Here is a 19,461-nt window from a genome sequence, read left to right on the forward strand (position 1 = left end):
TTAAGAGGAACTTCAAGAAAGAGAAGTGCAAGCCACCTGCTGTTGAAGCTCTTGTTGAAAAAAAACAAACCCTTCCTAATTGCAATTACTAAAATTCCTAAATAAAGCCATAATTCATGTCAGGATGACTGCTTACTTGTTTATGTACCCTAACTGATTCAGAGCCTAAAAGAATAATTTCTCTGAAAGTGAGCAGTGGATGTTTCTCTCCAGCCTATGGAAACCTACAACATGACAATAAAGCTCCAAGCAAACCAATGACGCTCTGATGAGTGAAATCTTGGGTTCACCTGAGTGACTCAGTTTGTCAGAATTAAAACTTGGAGATACAAGGTGAGTGAGATAATACCTGAAGAACAGCTCTGTGAAACCTCAAAACCTTGTTGGTTTCCCCAATAGAAGTTGATCCAATAAAATATACTCTCACCCCCCATTATCTCTGTAATAAGACCAACAAGAACTAAAACGTGTAGTTTATATTACTGATATTGGTTGTGCCTTGTTAAAATTCTCAGTTCCATTATAATATGTATTCTTCATCTTTATATTTCCCATGTATCTCATTGGTGGCAGCAGCAGCAAGATCTTATATATATGGGTACTTATCTTACTTGAGATCTGTAGATTTTACCATAGTAAACTAGCTTCTGTTGAAATATTTTAATTGAATATTGCTAGTTCATGCCTCAGGTATATAATGATATAATCACAGGACTTCACTTAACTAATAATAAAAAGTTTTTCAATTTTTTTTTCCTTTACTGACATGCCAATTTCATGAAATCAGTGCATGGGATTATGCTGCTGATATGCAGCCATGAAGAAGGGTCGGATTTCATTTAAACTTTTGGTCAAAATTAATAAAACTTCCTTAATCTAGTACTCTAAAGGTTAGACCAACTGCAGCTGAAACTACAGGAATGGCTTTGAATTTTCCTCGATATGTTACAACATTGGGCATACAGAGTTACATTTACAACTTTATTCAGTCGAAGACAACTCATTTGTTCCTCAATACATATTGGTCCCCTTTGCAAAATGAAGTGTTCTTTGGATACTTTTAAATTGTATCATCTAACCCTACAGCCACTTATCCCTTGCTTTAATAGTATCAGAAAAAGCACCTGTATTAGAAATCCCCAAATCCCTTTTTTAAGTAACTTCTACTTTTTGTCTACCAACAGTTCTCAAACTGCAACCCATTTTAATGAGGTTGCCAGGGCTGGTATTAAACTTGTTGGGACCCTGGCTTGAAGCCTGACTCTTGCTGCTCAGGGCTGAAGCCCTTGGGCCAGGGGTAAGCAAAAAGGCCTCCGTGGCATGATCCAGCCCACGGAGGCCCTGCCGCTCCCCTGCCCCCAGGCCAATTAGGGTCTGGGGGTGGGAGAGCACGTGTGAAACTTTCTCCTGCTCACGAGGAGCACGCTGCACTTTAAAGTGCCATACACTCGCGCAGGGCAGGCGTAGGGCAAAAAAAGCCTCCTCCTGCTCTGCATGAGCGTACAGCACTTTGAAGTGCTGCCTGCTCCTCGCAGAATGGGGGTAGGGCAGGAGGAAGCTTTGGGCGCTCTCCCTGCCCCCCAAGCCAATCAGGGTATGTGAGCGGGGGAGCTATGTGAAACTTCCTTCACCCTGCGAGGAGCATGCAGCATTTCAAAATGTCACGTGCTCTTCACAGGGCAGGAGAAGGCTTTGAGTGTTCCCCCAAGGCCTTATTGGCCTGGAGGCAGGGGGAGCACACGTAGCCTCCTCCTGCCCTACCCTTGCCCTACGAGGAGCACGCAGCAGGGCACAGTGGGTGCCTAGTGGGAAGGGAGGGCAAAGGGTTTCCCCCACCCCACAGATCAATCATGGTCTGTGGATGGAGAAACAGGGAAGTATCCTGGCCCCGCCCCTTCCGGTGCAGCCCAGGACCACTTCAAACATTTCTGAAGTGGCCCCCGGCAAAAAATTGCCCACCCCTGGTCTAGAAGTACAGCTTTCATTTCATTGTCTCTTTTGGAGCAAAAGATTAGGATGGTTTCTCTCATACACCCTCTCTTGAACAGCCTTTGTAGACTCCTATTTACATTTTATGAAATCAGCTAACTGAATGGAAGCAAACTTCCACCTTTTTATCTTATAATGCAGGTTGGACAAAGGATGAGTTTTGATGCAAAGAAATATGGTTTGCAAAGTTTGTTTTCATGTTATCAAAAGGCATTCCATTTTCTATTACAAATTATCATTTAAGTACAAGAGTCCTTGCTACTTGCCTATCTTCCTATGGCATGGTACACCAGGATCCTGCGTTGATCAACGATGGCTCTGATAGTGCCAGCATCGTGTATGCTTGAACATCTCAGAGCAGGAAGATGGAATCCACAACTATAAAAGGGATCTGACAAGATAAAAATGAGTGTCAAGTACCATTCTTACCCTTGCTGCTACAGTATAACCTGAAAGCACACTTTAAAAAAATGCAGAACCCTTTCATATGGACCAATAATGTACTACATGTATAATAGATTTCTGTACATTTAGCTTCATTTTTGCATTTTTTAGTTTTGGGAATGCACTTTTTGGGAAAATAGAAGAATTCTCCTGGTTATTGTTTGCTTACCATTAACCAAGTGTCAGAGACATGTTTTCTCCCACAGTGAGCTTGCCAGTCTTAATAAACTTGTAAATCCTTCACTTACTTGTGGCCTAGATAGAGGGGAAGTTTGCTCACACTGACTACAGGCTTTATAAAAGAATTAAGTGGCCAGATGGAGGAAATACACTTAAGTGTGAATCTGACTTCTAGACTATGCTGTTGTACACCCCACTCTACAGTCGCCTCCCAGCAGCAGCTACTATGACCCGAATGCCATGCAACTTCCTGGGCTTGGTTCCTCACTCTGGGCATCGCCATCTGGTGCACTGGGTTCTAGTACTGCTCAGGTTTGACCCAGTTGCCTCCCTGCTGAATGAGTGATGGTGTAGCAACAATGCTAGTCGCAAATTGGTAAGTTGTGCTCTGAGTCCAAAGGCACAGTGCTCTGAGCAAAGAACCCACACATTCTCATGGGACAGAAGCCCCAGAAGCTGTCCCTATGGTATGCATAGTGCAGTTATTTAATACACATGTTAATGTAGATATTTTAAATTTAGGTAAGAAATATTTAAGCCAGGTTTGGATTTGTGGGGAGCAGGAGAATTGGATTTTGTTTTCATTAAGCTATTTACTGGAAAGAAGGGTGAACTATTAAGACCTCTTTCATTGAAAGAATTAATGCTCACTTTACAAGAGAGATTTTTCTGTTCATTTAGTTTGTTTTGTTTTTTTGTGGGAGCTAAGACAGACTTTAAACTTATTTACTGTAATAAAAATAAGTAATAAAAAGCAGCAGTTTCCCATACCAGTGGGGTCTTTGTTCAACAATTAAGTTAATGGACTCATTTGTGATTAATTTAATTTGTAATTAGCGGGATTGCTCATGCTGCGTATCATGTTGCAATAGTAATGTATCAAGAGCTTGATTTTAGGTATGAAACCCAATCAGAATCAGTGTCCACTTCACTGCAATGTGTAACATGAATTTCCTGACAGAATTCTTGTTTGTTCATTTTGGCAATTGCTTTTGTGAGGCTGGAATCAGATCCCGCTTAAGATTTGTCTTCCATAACGGTGGTGCCTTTTTTCAACTATGGAAAAAATGTTATTAAATATTTCAAACCTTAGATTGTTTTATCATTGGTATGCAGAATCCTAGGCCTGTTGCATCTGCTTTGGGCTTGACGGAAAAGCTGTAACAGATTAACCATAAATTGTAGTTTGAGTAGATTAGCTCATAGGGTTGGACAATTCCTTTCTGGTGGTTTCTTCATGATCAGAGGATTATACAGTGAATCCAACTGGGGGAGAAATCAAAGTGAAGAAAAATGCCTAAGAAGGTCCAATCACTGGAACAGTCCCAAGACAGGAACTGAAGTATCTATATAGCCTAGGTACTCGTGTGTCCCTATTACCGTAGTATCGTGAGTACCCCACAGTCTTTTAATGTATCTATTCTCTCAATACTCCTGTTAAATAGAGTATTATCTCAATTTTACGGGTGGGGAACTGAGGCCCTGAGAGGCCAAATCCTCAAAAGGATTTAGACCTAAGTGACTTACCCAAAACTGCATTACCCAAGGTCACAGTGTCTGTAACAGAGCATTCAATTGAATGAAGATCTCCCAAATCCCAGGCTAATGTCCTAATCACCAGATCATCTTTTCTTCTGCATGAAAAATGCCTTCATGTACATCTGGCATGAGGAATAGAAATTGTTGAATGCCCAATCCTTCAAAAGGAACAATAAGATCAAAGTATAAAAAAAGAGTCTAACAACATTGACTTATTCTGTCATTTTGGGCGAGTCCCTTTACAACATAATTTCGGCACAAAAGTATTACCACCCAATATGTTAAGGCTGTTGGCTTAGAAGAAATTCTAAAAAGAACCAGCCTTTTTAGAACCATTAAGAAAAGGAAATCCCCAGAAAAAGAGACTCCAGTTTTGCCTCAGCTGTTAAAAATTAGGAACAAATTAATCAGTGCCCAATAGATGCCTCAGAAGAAATAAAAGAAACATACACGAGTTCTCATCCCTGCACTGAGTCTCACAACCGGACAAGTAACCACTGAAGTATTCTTACTTTGGGTGCTAGTCCCTGACTTTAATTGAACCTGGTTCTCTGTGCAGACTGCATTTGCCAGAGGTACATCATCTCCCTGCACCTCCTTTCTGAAGCTGTAAAATGGAGCAGCACTTTCCCCCCCCTCTCTTTCTCTAAAGTATTTTGAGGAAGACTAGACACGATTGTGAGGCATTCTGCTAAGTGGTGATCAGGGTCACTTGAGGAAAATAGTCTCCCCTGATTTGGTTGATGCCTCTCCAGCCAATAGCTAAGATATTTGCAACAATCTTGTGATTCTGAAAGAAAAACACCATGCAAGAAAAGTGATGTGGTTGAAGAATAAGTTGACATACCTTTCATGCATTTGGAACTACTTTACAGTGTTTTGAATGAGAACAAAGCATTTCAGTGCATCATTCTGCAACTTCTGCATTCTACCTTCTGTACAGAGCAATAGCATTTGCTTACCTAGATGTCCCTGATCATCTATCTTACCCATTACCAAGATAGCTTCCCCAATTATCACCTCTAATACCATTAACTCACAAACATCCCACTCTCCCCACCTCTAATATCATCAATTCACAGACACTTACCTTCCTTCCTTCTCCCCCCCCCCCCCCCCCCCGCATCCCCCTTCTGTTCTGAAATGTGATTTGTCCTTTTCATGTGTGTTCATTTTTTTTAATTGTATCCTTTGGCATATATGGTTGTGACTATTTTCTTCCACTATTTGATCTGAGGAAGTGAGTCTGGCCCACGAAAGCTCATCATCTAATAAACCATCTTGTTAGTCTTTAAAGTGCTACATTGTCCTGCATTTTGCTTCAGCTACCCCAGACTAACATGGCTACATTTCTATCCCTGATCATCCAGTTACCTTTATCCTTTTACATGTATGTTGTATATCACATCACACACTGATAGCTTTTTATGCCACCTAAAAAGATTTTATTTCTAAACATGTCTTAGAAAAACATGATGTTCCCTAATTGTTAGGCAGGCTAGCTATCATTCCCAACAAAGCTGTAACAGAACCTTACAGAGGACAAAAACTAATATAGTGAGAGCCAGTATTCTTGCAGACATTATTGAAATTAGCTGCTCAAACAGTTCTGCCACACCAGTTCCAGGAACACAAAGCAAATGCCTGTCCTCAAGCCCCATAGCCAGCCTCAGCCTTTCCTCTAGCCCTATGGCCCTCAGTCTTTGGTACTTGCTTACCTGGCCAGGACCTCAACTGTACGTTCATTGTGGAAACACTTCCTTTTGGAAAAGTATACTACCTTGGGCCAGGCTTGGACTGCATCATGGGTAAGCTGTGAAGTTACAGCAGACACTAAAGGTTGAGGGGCCTGGCACAGGATCAGACACAGAGGGTTGACGACTCAAATAGCCCTGTGCAGAAGCATGGAGAAAAATCCTTGTGGAACGTCAAGGCCATCAAATGTTACTTTTCCAAAGTGAACCTCAGTATATTGCAAGAGGAATGCTTCAGCCCATATCAGTTCATGGACAAAGCTGGGCTAATTACAGCAACAGGTGCAGAATCAATGGTAAGTTAGAAAACAACCAGTTTTGAAATTTATAAAAAATTGCAGAGCTACTTGTGATGGAGCAGGAGGCAGGCAGTCTGTGACCATGTTACAAAGGTTTTTCCAGTCATTCCAGGCTTTCCACATTTGGAGGACATAACACTTATTACGATCCCCACCAGGCAAAAGGAGATTAGTTCAAGCTGCTGGTGGGAAACTGTAGTGTATGCAGTCAGTGTTTTCAAGTATGTTAAAAAAAACCTTAAAAAACAACAAATAGACTAGTAGCATCTTAGGGTACGTCTAGACTACATGCCTTTGTCACCAGAGGCATGTAGATTAGGCTACCAGATTTAAATAATCGCTGTTTCATTTAAATTTACACAGCTGCCCCGCTGAGCCGACAAACAGCTGATCAGCTGTTTGTCGGCTCAGTGTGATAGTCTGGACGCGCGGGTGTCGACATCAAAGGTATTTGTCGACCACCCAGGTATGCCTCCTGGGATGAGGTTTACCTGGGTGGTCGACAAATACCTTTGATGTCGACACCCGCGCATCCAGACTATCACGCTGAGCCGACAAACAGCTGATCAGCTGTTTGTCGGCTCAGCGCGGCAGCCATGTAAATTTAAATGAAGCGGCAATTATTTAAATCGCCGCTTCATTTTACTATGTCTGGTAGCCTAATCTACATGCCTCTGGCGACAGAGGCATGTAGTCTAGATGTACCCTTAGAGACTAACAAACCTTGTAGATGGTATCATGAGCTTTCTTGAGCATAACCCACTTCTTCAGTCACTAACACTTCTGTCATCTGAACAGCACAACTGGAGGGCCCCGGCCACCTACAGCTTTCTAAAATGTAACTACTTATCTGAAGTTCATGCTGCAGTAGGAATTTGTATCTATCAGCATTTGGGTCAGATTTCATCAATGAATCAACAGCATAATGTGTTAGGTTCCACTGCCATTCCACCCCTGCACATTTCTGGACACATTTGCAAATCCCAGTATTTCTGCAAATTACGGTGTCACCTATAGACTGTCAGGATTACCTGTACTTGACACGGACTAGATTTGTGATGGAACCTATTTCCCCCACAGACCATTCAGTTCCTAAGTGGCTCATTACACTGCTAAGTGGGTTCAGAGTGGTGTATTTACAAGGATAGCAAGGGAAGGTTAGTATTTTTAAAAAGCAGGAGCAGCTTAGCAAAAACCTGCCCCTTTTCACTTTCAAGGCTTTTTTTGCTGTTTGTATTTTCCAGTTGCCATTTGGAACTCCACATGAGTGGAGGGTGGGAACCATGCCAATGGGATACAATCTTCTGTTTGGTTAGTGGATAGATGCTGCCATCCAGGACTTCTTACTACTTGTGTTGGTGCATAGAATGGAAGTTCATCCCAGTGTTATTTTAAATGGAGTCAAACTTCAGAAGCCACCCAGAGCTACAGAGCTATGTCTGCTGCCGGCTTGAGGCAGACTGTTCCTTGGACAGGAGGCATTGAACTGATCCTCCCAGTATAGCCCTAGGCCGTGCAGCTACTGCTCCTGCAGGCAGAACTTCCCATTGATTCTGTTGCTGAAATGGGTCTTTTTGCTGGCCTCTCCGCATAGTGCTCAGCACCTGGTCGAACGTCTCATAAAACAGTTGCCAGCACTGCAGTTCTGATCCCTGGTTTTCCTGTATCAACTTTTGAGCTGTTCGAGCCACTCCCTGTACGCGTTCTCATATTTGCAATGCCGCCAGCTTCTTCACTATTTGTTGGTATGTTTGGTCATTTTAGTCTCCTTACTGTGGTTTTGCTGGCTTTGCTCCAGAGATTAATCAAAATCTGGCTGTGCTTCCATGGCTATGAAGCAGTATGCTTTGAAAAAGGCTCCATTGCAAATGCAGAAAGCAGGGCTGCATTAAAGACAAACTTGACATAGCTTAGGGCTTCAGCGTAAGAGGACCCATTGCGAATCAGAAAGTGTATTATTCTAACTACAACAAAAATACAACTATTAAAGTTTTATATTTGCACTAGAAAACTTGCCCAGCATTGCCCAGGCTGGGAGCTGGCAGTGTTCAGGGGCAGAGAATGAGGAGGAGGGGCTGGCAGGGCAAGGAGGGACTCAGATAGGGGAATCCCATCACACAGGTGCCTGTTCTCTACCCCAGCCAACCCAGGGGAGCAACAGTCATCTAAATCCCTGAACAGATCTACTCCTCTCCCACCTTCCTGCTTTGAAGTGTAAAATAATTTATCCTTTGATCTACATGCCAAACCTCTCTGGTCTGGTAACATCCAAGATCTGCCTGTTTCCAGACCAAATAGCCCCAGTCACTAAGGTTAACAGCAGCTGGCAGCTTGCAGGGCTAGCAGCCAGGGGACAGGAAGCCCTGCTGCAGCTGGAGTAGGGATGATAGCCTGTACAGGAGCAAGGCCATGCCAGGAGAGCCCAAGGCCTGATCTAGCCGGTCCAACAAACTGCCTTGTTTGGGACTGCTCAGGTTCTGAGGGTGCTGGCTCAGAGAGATCCAATCTGTACAATAGATTCCAACCCTTCTGGCATTTAAAAAAACCCAAACCTGCAGTTTTCTCTTGTGGCCAGCTAACTCCAACTAAGGAATTCCCTTTTTTCTAACCAAACCCCACTACCTCCTGATTAGTATTCAGTTTCATTATGTAAAATAAGTTGAAAAATAAATTAGGTTCTCTATTCTGACAGTTGACAGTTCACCTGGCTTTGAATCCTGTGAACTATGTGTTAGTGATATCAGCACTGCAGTACTAATATTCCATTCCCATTATCACTAATTATGAAGTGGTGACAGACCTTGAAAAGCAAAGACTCCAACAGGTAAGCACATGTCAGCTTACGGATTTTAATATACTGAATATTACATAAAAAGTGTTGGCTTTCAAAATGAATGACGAATCAACCTACTCCATCAAAATTAAAGCTAAATAGTTGTGTTGGGCCATTTGAGAGCCAAGGAGGGAAAATAAGGATAAGAAGGCTGACGTTCTCATGGTATTTTATTTTCAGGCTACTCAATACATCTTAGATACAAATGGCTTAAAGAAATAACAGTAAGTAAGCTGAAGTAACAGTTTCAGTATTTTCAATTTTGTTGCCCTAAAATAGTTCCTATGATAAATTCTTAAATTCAAACTAATTTTTGCTGAACAAGGTGAAGTTCAGCTATATGCACTTAATTTTTAAATGTAAAACCCAGTTTAGCTCAATCAGTTTTCTTGTCTTTTTTTATTTAATGGCATATACTTAATGACTGCAGAGAACACAAAACTGTTTGAAGCAGCATTAACCAAGGTTTTTCCATCTCTAATTCAGTTATAAGACTTTTCAGCCTTTGGACCAGGTTTATTTTCCTCTTCAACCCTAAACTAAAAATTAAAGTTTGGCTGAAGCTTATTCCCTCTATTGTAAATCCTGATCCTGTAATTTGGGGACCCAGTGGACTTTTAACCTAAATAATAACTGTATGAAAGTTATCTATGATAGTTTAAAAATTAGTTTTACTGCTTATTTATAAAATCTCAGCAAATGATGGGGTTTTAATAACTTTCTTTAAACTGGCACTAACTCCCAATACAAAGATAATAGAGCAAACAAAGCATAGTCTACATTAAAATTCCTTCCTGCTCTGTTCTGTATTAAGCATCTGAGACTGAGGGTGATGAAAGGTAATAGTAATTACATGTGCATAGAATAGATATGAAAATAAATATGCATCTATAAGTAGTTTTTTTCAGAAATTACATTGTGATCTTTACATACAAATCAATTACTTTAGAGGGGCTGTTCTGAGGATTGCTTTATCTTTTATTAATTTGTTTTTAATTATTCTCTCCTTTTTTGTTTGGTTGAAGCTATATAATACCCTATTATTGTAAACTTAAGCCATGTCTTACTAGTACAATGTGTTTTTGATTATTTTATTCTGAGTAACGTTTAAGACCACTTACATCACAATTAAACTCGTTCATCTGTGATAGGTCCTGGATTAAAATAGAAACACTTTTTGATGTTAGTCCAATTCTCTGCAGTACCTCTAAGTAGTACTGTAGCAGAAATAATCTCATGGAGAAAGGGGGAAAAATAAGCCATTTTTTTTACTGCCTATATTCTATCCCATCTGGGGGCTAGCATAGCCTCTGGATACATTTTAGGAGTAGCATACAAAAGCAGCCTAGGGCTCATATCCCAGAATTATTGTTTGGCTCCTTGCAGTGTGTTTGACATTTCATGGTAGCAAAATGCCATACGTGGGCTGGAAAAGGGAAGATCTCTCATGCATAGATTTTAAGAGGCAAGATTATTGTGGCTAAGTAACTCAGCTTGACTGACTGACTTACTTAAATAGTGTGGACCGATAGTTTTCAAATTCTAGGCCAGTATTGCTCAAACTAAAGTTAAAATCACTGTGTAATATATATGCCAGTAATGGCATGTGAACAGACTTATTAAATATGAATGCATCTGTTGCCAATCCATTTGGAAATCAGCTTTTTATTCTAATTGCTCATTTATTCTTCCTTCAGAGTAACTGATTAATCTAGTCTGTTGAATATCTTATGTCTAAAATGATTCAGATGTTTTAATATCAACCAATACATTAACATACAAACATTTCTAACTACAGGGAACATTGTGTCTCAGTATTTCAGTTCATAAATCCAACTGCTTTATCACTATTGATGCATACAAGAGAGACTGGCTTTTTACAGAAACTTGGGTGAAATGTGTGTTATCTAGTTTGAAAGTTTATCTCTATGCAAAGATGTAAAAGGTTTGATTGCTTCCTTACATTTATTGTTGAAAGTCAAAATTACTTATTCCTGATTTGTTCTTTATCATCTACTTTTCATTTGGACTTACCTGCTTAGTGAAGTCTTACAAGGCTGTATTTTTTTTGAAGTGCAATACATTAATAGTTAACCACGCATTTCTTGCCACAAAGGTTGTATATGGAAAATCTTTTGCCAGCTTAACACCTAGATTCTGCTAGATTTTATTTTTTGACCCTTGCTTTTTATCTGAGCATACATTTATAGAAATGGTAAGATGCTATAGTTGAAGTGTCCAGTCAAAACTATTCTGCTTGTTTTAATTCTCGCCTGCAAAAATATATTAAGATGTGTGTAACTTATGAAAAATTATTCCAACACAGTGTCATTTTATATAAAGTGTTTAATTTCATTTAAACACAGGCTATTCAGATCACAAATATTTGTTTCCAACTTAGCTGCTTTTATTTTCAGACAGCAGGATTCTTTAATGCAGCTGATGAGAACTTGGATAACTTGAGATTTATAGGGAAGCCTGAAGCAATGAGACTCACCATGATTCAACTGCAGATACTGGAACACTGACTAGTTACTGCTGCATAGGGTGTGAAAAACATTAAAATGTAGCTAAATAGTCAGAAATTAGAACCAGCATTTTCAATGAAATAGATAACTTTTAGCTTCTAATCTGAAAATCCAAGAAGTCACTAACACGACTAAACTGGTAATAATTTATGTGGAAATTTTACCTTTTTAAAAGTAATTAAACACTTACTTACATAATGTACCAATTTATCAACTGGATAATCAGTTGGAAAATTGTTTCCAATATGGGCAATTAAACATTCTTTTCAGTACATGGAAAATATAGCCTTATCCCCTCTCTGCAGGAGAGAGGGGCTGCTGTTTTCAGGAAAACATGCTGGAAAGTGTAACTAATATAAAATTGGAGTGGTGGCTTCTGGTAGCAATTTTAACTATAATATTTTTTTTCTATTTAAAGACAGATTCAAATAAAGTATTACAATGATCAATGGAATAGATGAATACAGAACAGATTAACTGGCACAATCCAAGTTTCTAGAAGATTTGACCTGCTAATATTTCTATGTTGCATTAAATACTTGTCTTTAATATGGGTAGCTTTCCATAACGCTTTAGATGTGGTAAAGTGTCAGCTTTCCACACAAAATGCATTAACTATTATCAATGACACTGAAGAATAGGATTTCTCTCATTTTCTTCTTTGACATCTATGGTACCATCCAATAGCTCAGTATAGAGTAGACCGTATTTGGCAGAGGGACTGCAGAAGTCAATACTGCTTTTAGAGGAAGTTGACGGAATCCTTATTTTCTTTAATGTCTTCACAACTACGTTTTCAGTAAATTTGGTTTGGGAAAAGATCATTTCTTCAGTGAGAAAACTAGGTACATCTACTAAACTGGCTTAGCTGGCAAATATGCCATTTTAAAATGCACTTTATCCAAGTTGCCTATAATTACCTGTCTTGTAATGTAGTGTGTCTATATTTAAGAATTAATCTTTGAATCAATCTACAAAATAACGTTAAAGAAAGGGAATTTATCAGAAAAACGTAGAGAATTTTTGCAGACCTTAAACTTACATGTTAAGGCACTTACCATTCAAGTAAAACAGTTTTTATACAAACATATTGAGGGGTGGACATTTTACTACACCATTTTTTAAAGAAAAAAATAACATTGACCAAATATTTATAAAATTGTTGCATCAAGAGAAAGGTTGTGTTTTATTATCTGAAATGAGCACAAAGTACACCTTCCACAATAACACTGAAAGCAGTGCAAAGACTGACAGTGACCTTTGACTAAAGGTAGTTTTGTAAAAAGAAAAATACCAAATAAATCAGTGCCCTGCTTTGATTGTTGTAAAATTTTTTACATAAAAGTTGGTCCAAACTTACAAAAAAAGCACAAGTGTGCATAGTTCAGAAGATCTGAAAGAGTGCCATAAAAAGCTGATGTCCCTAAATTTAGCATCCACTTAAAACTGCCAAAATACAAAATAAAATTCAGAACTAGAATTTGTGAACATGTACAATCAATTAATCTAGTTTCGAGACAGCATGAGTTTTAAGCAGTTTAAATTTTCCTACTGTTTGCAAGACCCTTTTCCACATAAAAATAAAGCTGTTGAATTAACATTATTCAAGTCTGTTGAATTGCTGCTTTAAACTGCAGCTAGAAAAAGTCTTTCCAGATAAAAATGATGTGCCTGAGGAAAAACAGATACTCAGTACGGTAATCCTCTGCCTCGCCCTCTGACTGTTGATGTGCTAATGTGTCCCCTATATCCTTGGGAATATCCAGGTCCTTGGGCTGGAGAAGTCCAAGTTTGTCCATGTATGTGGCTAATACCACCAGGGTTTTCTTGTAAATTACTTCCATAACTATAGCTGTGCATCTTTGTGGACAAAGAATGAGTACTTTCTGACCCTGTGGATGTGTCACCACTGTTTCCCAGAACTGCAATAGGGCCATGGCTATATTCAAATCTATGGTCCTTATCGCCACTAAATAGCATGGGACCAGTGTTGAGGTAAATGTCTCCATAACCAGTTACTGAGCTGGAAAATGGCTCTGAAAAGGCAGAGGGTGGAGGTGCACCACCAGAGTGAGATGAAGCAGTACTGTAGTTATCCAAAGACTGAATATCTGAGTTTCCAATGAAGCTTCTCCTTTCCAGTGCCCCAGATGATCCACTTCCTATTCCATCACTACCACCATAATGGGCAGAAGAGAAGGAAGATCCAAAATTATCCTTGAAATCAGTTACATAGGAGTCTCTTGCCTGATAATCCACATTAGTTGCTACTGGTTCTTCAGTTGTCTGAACCTGATGCTGAGCAAGCAGTTGTAGAAGAGCAGCTTTCACCCCAGCATGAGGATCCATTGCTGAAGAGCTAGAAATAGGCAAATGCTGGTTTTCTGTCCGATAATCTAGGTCCTCGTCATCTTCTTCGGTGAGAGGTGGTGGTTCTGGTGGCTCTGGAGGACGCTGATCTGGGGGCAAGATGCGAGGGCGTTCTTGTTCTGGTGTTAGATTTAGAACCCTCCTATCAGGCTGTCTAACCAAATCATCTTGACCTAAATGTTTTAAAAACAAAAGCATTAGAATAAAATCTGAAATAACTTTAGACCATTACAACAACTGCAGAAATACATAGCAAGATTATCAAAGTTTTGCTACTACATTTCTTCACAAAAAAATAAAGTTTAATCCATGAAGTTTAAGAGTAACTAAGAAACGGCATTTTAGAGAAGCAAAGACATTGCCCTGTGTCACAACCGAGAGTTCCAGGATCCTCTGGCAAGCATGCCTGATCATCCAACTTATAGACAGAGGAGGAGGAAAATGGCACAATACCCTTGTGGAATCTGGTAGCAACAGATGTTATACCAGAAGAAGAGGAAAGAGTGCACTTTTTAGAGAGGTGGGCCAAAGCCAATACTAAGAATGGTTTTGAGAAAGGGACAAAAAGGCTGCTCCATATGTTAATGCTGAGATTTTACATTCCTTCACAATATTCTTCTACAGAGTAGAAACATTTAGTAATAATTAAAACAAAAATACACTGAGGACATATGGCCGAAGTACTAATCTCACGATATTTAACAAAAAAAATTAGAACTTCGAGATGCCTTAGGAAGCCATTAATTAAACATTTCATGTGTGTGCCTCTCACACTGTTTAAATTAAAACACTTAAGTTGACCATACTCATTTCACAACTGAAAAATTGGCACACACTGGTCAGGTAACTAAAGGAAACAAGCATGGACAAATTTTGATGCTGTAGTTCATTTAACAAAAGGAGTTTACTTAAAAGAGACTGCTGGTAAATCAATCATCAGCAGTTAACTAAAGGAGTCCATCTATTTTCCTCAATTAAAAGCAGTTATTCTTTACACTGAAACCCCCATGAAGATTCTATCAGAAAAGTAAACGGGTATTGTACTACTAGACAAGCAAACTTTCAGCAGAGCTTTTTTGCTGTTTTTTACTGTTTGTACTGCACCTATCCAATGAGGCCCCAACTTTGACCGGGGCATCTAGGTGCTACCATAATATGCACAACAAAGGGACACTATAACTGCATCTCTGTCAGCCTTAAAGAAAACTATATACATGCACTACAATCACAATTAATTTCAAGTTTTATCAAGATAGTGACAAAAGAAAATGAAATTAATTCACACATCCTTGGAGTCATCACTCCCCTGCGTATTTTGCTATTGGGTGTGGACTGCCCGTGCATAGACAAAGGGTATAAAAGCACGTTGGTAGCTATTCCTCTCCAAGCCAATAAAACTCTCTGGTGATCAAGATACCTAGTTATCAATATTCAAAACTGTAAGTACCTGCACATGAGTATAACGATTTGATCAGATGTGGGTAAACAGATGCTGGAGAATCCACATCCTCCTGGTTTTCAGATGCAGGAGTGCAGGGCTCTGGAGGCTGCCTGAGTTGTAACGACATTTCATTTCCTGATCCATTCTCCTTCTCCTCTAGCACAAGATCTTTTTGCTTTGTTTGCTGAGTCTTTATTAACTGAGACAACAAAACAGCAAATGCACTCTGCACAGCTGCCTGGGCAGCATCAGTCTCGATTTTAGGCTGAGTCAGCTGAGCAGGTGGTACAGCCGGCTGAGTGACTACTGGCTGTTGTAAAGGCTCCTGTTCTGGTGGTGGTGGAGGCGGCTGTTGTTCTGGCTGTTTTTCACCTGCTGCCAAAATACCAGCAGGAATGTTTATTTTATCTAGTTGCTGATGAGTCTCTGGGTTTACCTTAATATTCAACACTTCGGCAAAATGTGCCATACTAACACTTGTTTTAGACTGAAGAAGATTTAGCAGGATTGCCACTTCATTCTGGTTTAACTGCTGTCCAGTGCTTGTTTTCACTAAAGACAAAAAAGAGTTTTAAAAGCATTATTTAGAACTGTCACACTGTAGACACTCCAGATCAAGCTTAATATACAATGGCTAATATTCTTGGCAGAGCACAGGTTTCTGAGACAATACAGAAATGGACTGCTTTTACAAATTAATTACATTTGGAAGAATAGTAGGAAATTGAATAGCATGATCCAATACAGAGAAAATTATTTGAAAGGCATGCACACACTTTAAGACAGATGAGAAATATCATGTTTGAGCTGAATTTTCCACAATACAGTGAAGCCAAGGTTTAAGGCCACCTGCATTAGACAGCTGTAAGATTTCCAGTCACCATCTATCTCTGACATAATACACCACTTTGCTTAAAAAGGGACCATCTGCAAAACACATTTCCAGTCAGAACCTGACCTTCCAGAAGCTTAATTTGCATGCTGTGACACCTCCTAAAATGACCAGACTGACAGAGAAATTAATAAGTCATCTGAAGGTAATGGCACAAGTGCAAGACAACTGAGAAAGATAAGTTGCTAAGTAAAATCAAAGATAGTTCTGTTGATTTTTGAGGTGAGGAGAAATATGGGTTTTCAGTCTTCTGCTCATTTAAGAGCTGGAGAAAGTAGTCCAGGTTTAAAAGGCACTTTATGGTGAAGCTTCTGATTTATGAGATTTAAGAACGCTGCACAATCAGAACAGACCAAGAGTCCACCCAGCCTAAAAATATAAAGGAGGAATGGAACAGGATCCCTTATTCATGGTTTACCTACCGATTCATCATGAAACACAGACAGTACATAAACCTAGCAGCATGACTGGTGACAGAAAAAAAAAGGTTGCTAATTGGGAATACCATAAAATACTAATAATTTAGATTTCAATTCCACAATGGAATATCATCTCGGAGAAACTTTTTTATATAAAAATTATACAAAGGCATCACATCTTCCTATTTACATAGACAGCCTCCAACAAGTTGATATCAAATATCCGATATCAAAATTGAACTTTCATATGTGAAATTAGAAGGCTTCCAATGTAATGTAATTTCTGGCAACAGCCAATGAAGTCTGGACAGCTGGTATTTTAAAAAACAAAAACATTTGCCCAGAGCATTTGACTCACTGCTAAAGAGGACACAGTTGTGAGCAAACAGTTGTTGCAAAATTAAAATCAGCCTGTTTGTTGATGTAAGCTGGAGCACTACCAGCTGAACGTAGTGAAGACAGTGGGATTTCAAAAACAATTAACTTTTTATTTGGCAATGCACAGAACTCTCTCAGATGTTTTGCACTGCATTCTCTTGATGTATTAATTAGCCACATAACAGATGTCAAGCCTGCTGCAAATTACATGACATCTGAAAATGGTCTGTCCAAGACCAAGAACAGAATTTTTCAAAATGCAAAATTGTAACTCCAGTAGACAATTTGAATAGAGAGAAAGGAAACTTGCAGCATCTTTCTTCGCACCCCCAAACTGTTGATTAGTCAACATTAAAGACATCCATATCATTGTGGAATTCAAATTCTTGGTGGAAATCATAACCGATACCTGCACATATGCCATGACAAGAGCTTCACATAAGGACTAAAATAATAGCAAATAACCCATAACAAATGGTTTTACCCAAAATAAGAAATATTAATTCTCTGTGCATTGTCATATGTGCAGTGATTTAGTTTAGTTAAATTTGGATAAAGTCTGCACCCCCCATGACTTATTGTACATAATTATTTTACATTTGCTCATTCAACATGTACACACTCCTAAGTTTTGGAACATAGACATTTTCCATTTTATATAAAATATGTGCAGTTTTCTATCATACACTAAAACCCTGCTTTCCCATCCTGATTAATGTTTTATATTCTATACTTGCACTTGTTCCAAGAATGACATGGGGCTAAATAATTAATTCTTCAGATCTTTCGTTAACTTTACAAACATAATACAAAATTAATAAAGTTAATACTCAGATAAGTGGTTAACTTTTATAACAGCATAACCAACATAACTTTAACCACCGGGGCTCTAATAAATTATCCCATATTGAAGATTAGCATAAAATGTTTAGGATATAAATGGAGTTTCAAAGTCATATCAAGACTTGAGACTACTGTTGCCAAAAGTGACAAACATACAGATGGATTACAATGAGAAGTGAGATGACAAGGAGCAAGAGGTAATAAACTATACTGGGCAGGAGAACTGTATCATTACATTTCTACAACATATATTTGGACCTGTGGCCTACTGTTGGAGAGACCCGATTTGAGATTTATTGTCCATTCAGAATTTAAATGGAGGCACTACACACTTGCACACTTAATTCTAGGAGCTCTCACTTTAATGACCCTACACTTTCTAATGTGCCATGTTAGAAAAACTGTCCATGTCAAACTCTAGCCTGTTCCTTTTTCAGAAGTTTACAAACAAACAATCTATACTTTAGAATGGAAGTTTAAAAATGCTTTGCTTATGGTAAGGGAAGAAGTACCACCTGTTTCAATAAGAAGATATCTCATTTGATTATGGTTATAAATTGACATTTTCTTCCTGATGTCTTCAAAGCAGTTCTTTGTACCAAGGCAGACACTCCAAGCTTGGTTTTCTGCTTTAATGGTTGGAATAACATTGAGGTAGCTCGCTAATTTTCTTGTCATAATACAAGCAGCTCCCTCATTAGCTAGTATCTCAGCTCAGCATTACCAGTTAGAGAGACATGCTAAGGCAGATCTGGGCAGATTATGTAACACAGGAGAAGAATCTATTTGTTGTGAAGATGATGTCTGAATTGAAACCCATGTCCATCAATTTGTGTCATGATCAATGAGGTTGCTCCAGACCAGTGCTTTTTTTGTGACAGTACTGCCCAGTACACAGTACTGGCACCTCCAGTCAGAGCTCAATAACTTTTCCCCTAGAGTATGGGCACTTTTTTTTTTTTTTTAAATAAAAAAGCACTGCTCCAGACTATGAAGAGTTCTTCAGTGAGAGTTGGAGCAGCTACTCATGTGCATGGTGATAAGAAACCCTGAGGGGACAACATAGACCAAAAATAAATTAATAAACAACAATTATCAGCAAGATATTTAAATACCAAGTGAAAACTCGTTATTCAAGTCATACTGGGAATGCCTGATTACTAGGAAGAAGATGCATTTTTAAATTTTACACTTTTGCTTCCTTTATCAATGCCAAGAGGTTTCAGGATTTTGAAAGTGTTAACATCTACATTTCTATATGCATACTTAGCAAAGTAACAGACAATTTAATGGGACAAAACTACAAAAAAGTTTACTGACCAAGTGCTACACTAGAGTTGCCCTGAGTAGTGAGTTTGGAAGAAGTCTGCATTCCTTGTGGCGTGTTGGTTCTGCTGTCATCCAGGCCTAAAGACAAATCCTTCCTAGGAATTTTAGCTGCTGTTGTGTCATCTGTCATACCCATCTGCTTCTGCCTTCTACGTTTCTTACTCCACAGTTCATGACAATCTTGCCACAAAGGAAGGCTGTAAAGAAATATAGTAAATATTCA

The 19,461-nt window shown here is 39.0% G+C and overlaps 1 protein-coding gene across 2 annotated transcripts in view; it reads right to left on the reverse strand.

Moving 5' to 3' along the window:
* Positions 1-9,190: 9,190 nt before the first annotated feature.
* The window catches only part of CDK13 (cyclin dependent kinase 13), a 76,121-nt gene continuing 65,850 nt past the window's right edge, over positions 9,191-19,461 (reverse strand). For both annotated transcript variants that reach the window (XM_075921730.1, XM_075921731.1), the window contains exons 12-14: positions 19,230-19,435; positions 15,384-15,929; positions 9,191-14,109 (exon numbers count right to left, since the gene is read on the reverse strand). In XM_075921730.1, the coding sequence (XP_075777845.1) occupies positions 13,256-14,109; positions 15,384-15,929; positions 19,230-19,435 (1,606 nt within the window). In that variant the 3' untranslated portion in view covers positions 9,191-13,255. The remainder of the gene's footprint in view (positions 14,110-15,383; positions 15,930-19,229; positions 19,436-19,461) is intronic.

This window comes from Pelodiscus sinensis, chromosome 2 (assembly GCF_049634645.1).
Source record: "Pelodiscus sinensis isolate JC-2024 chromosome 2, ASM4963464v1, whole genome shotgun sequence".
In the NCBI taxonomy this organism is placed as follows: domain Eukaryota; kingdom Metazoa; phylum Chordata; order Testudines; family Trionychidae; genus Pelodiscus; species Pelodiscus sinensis.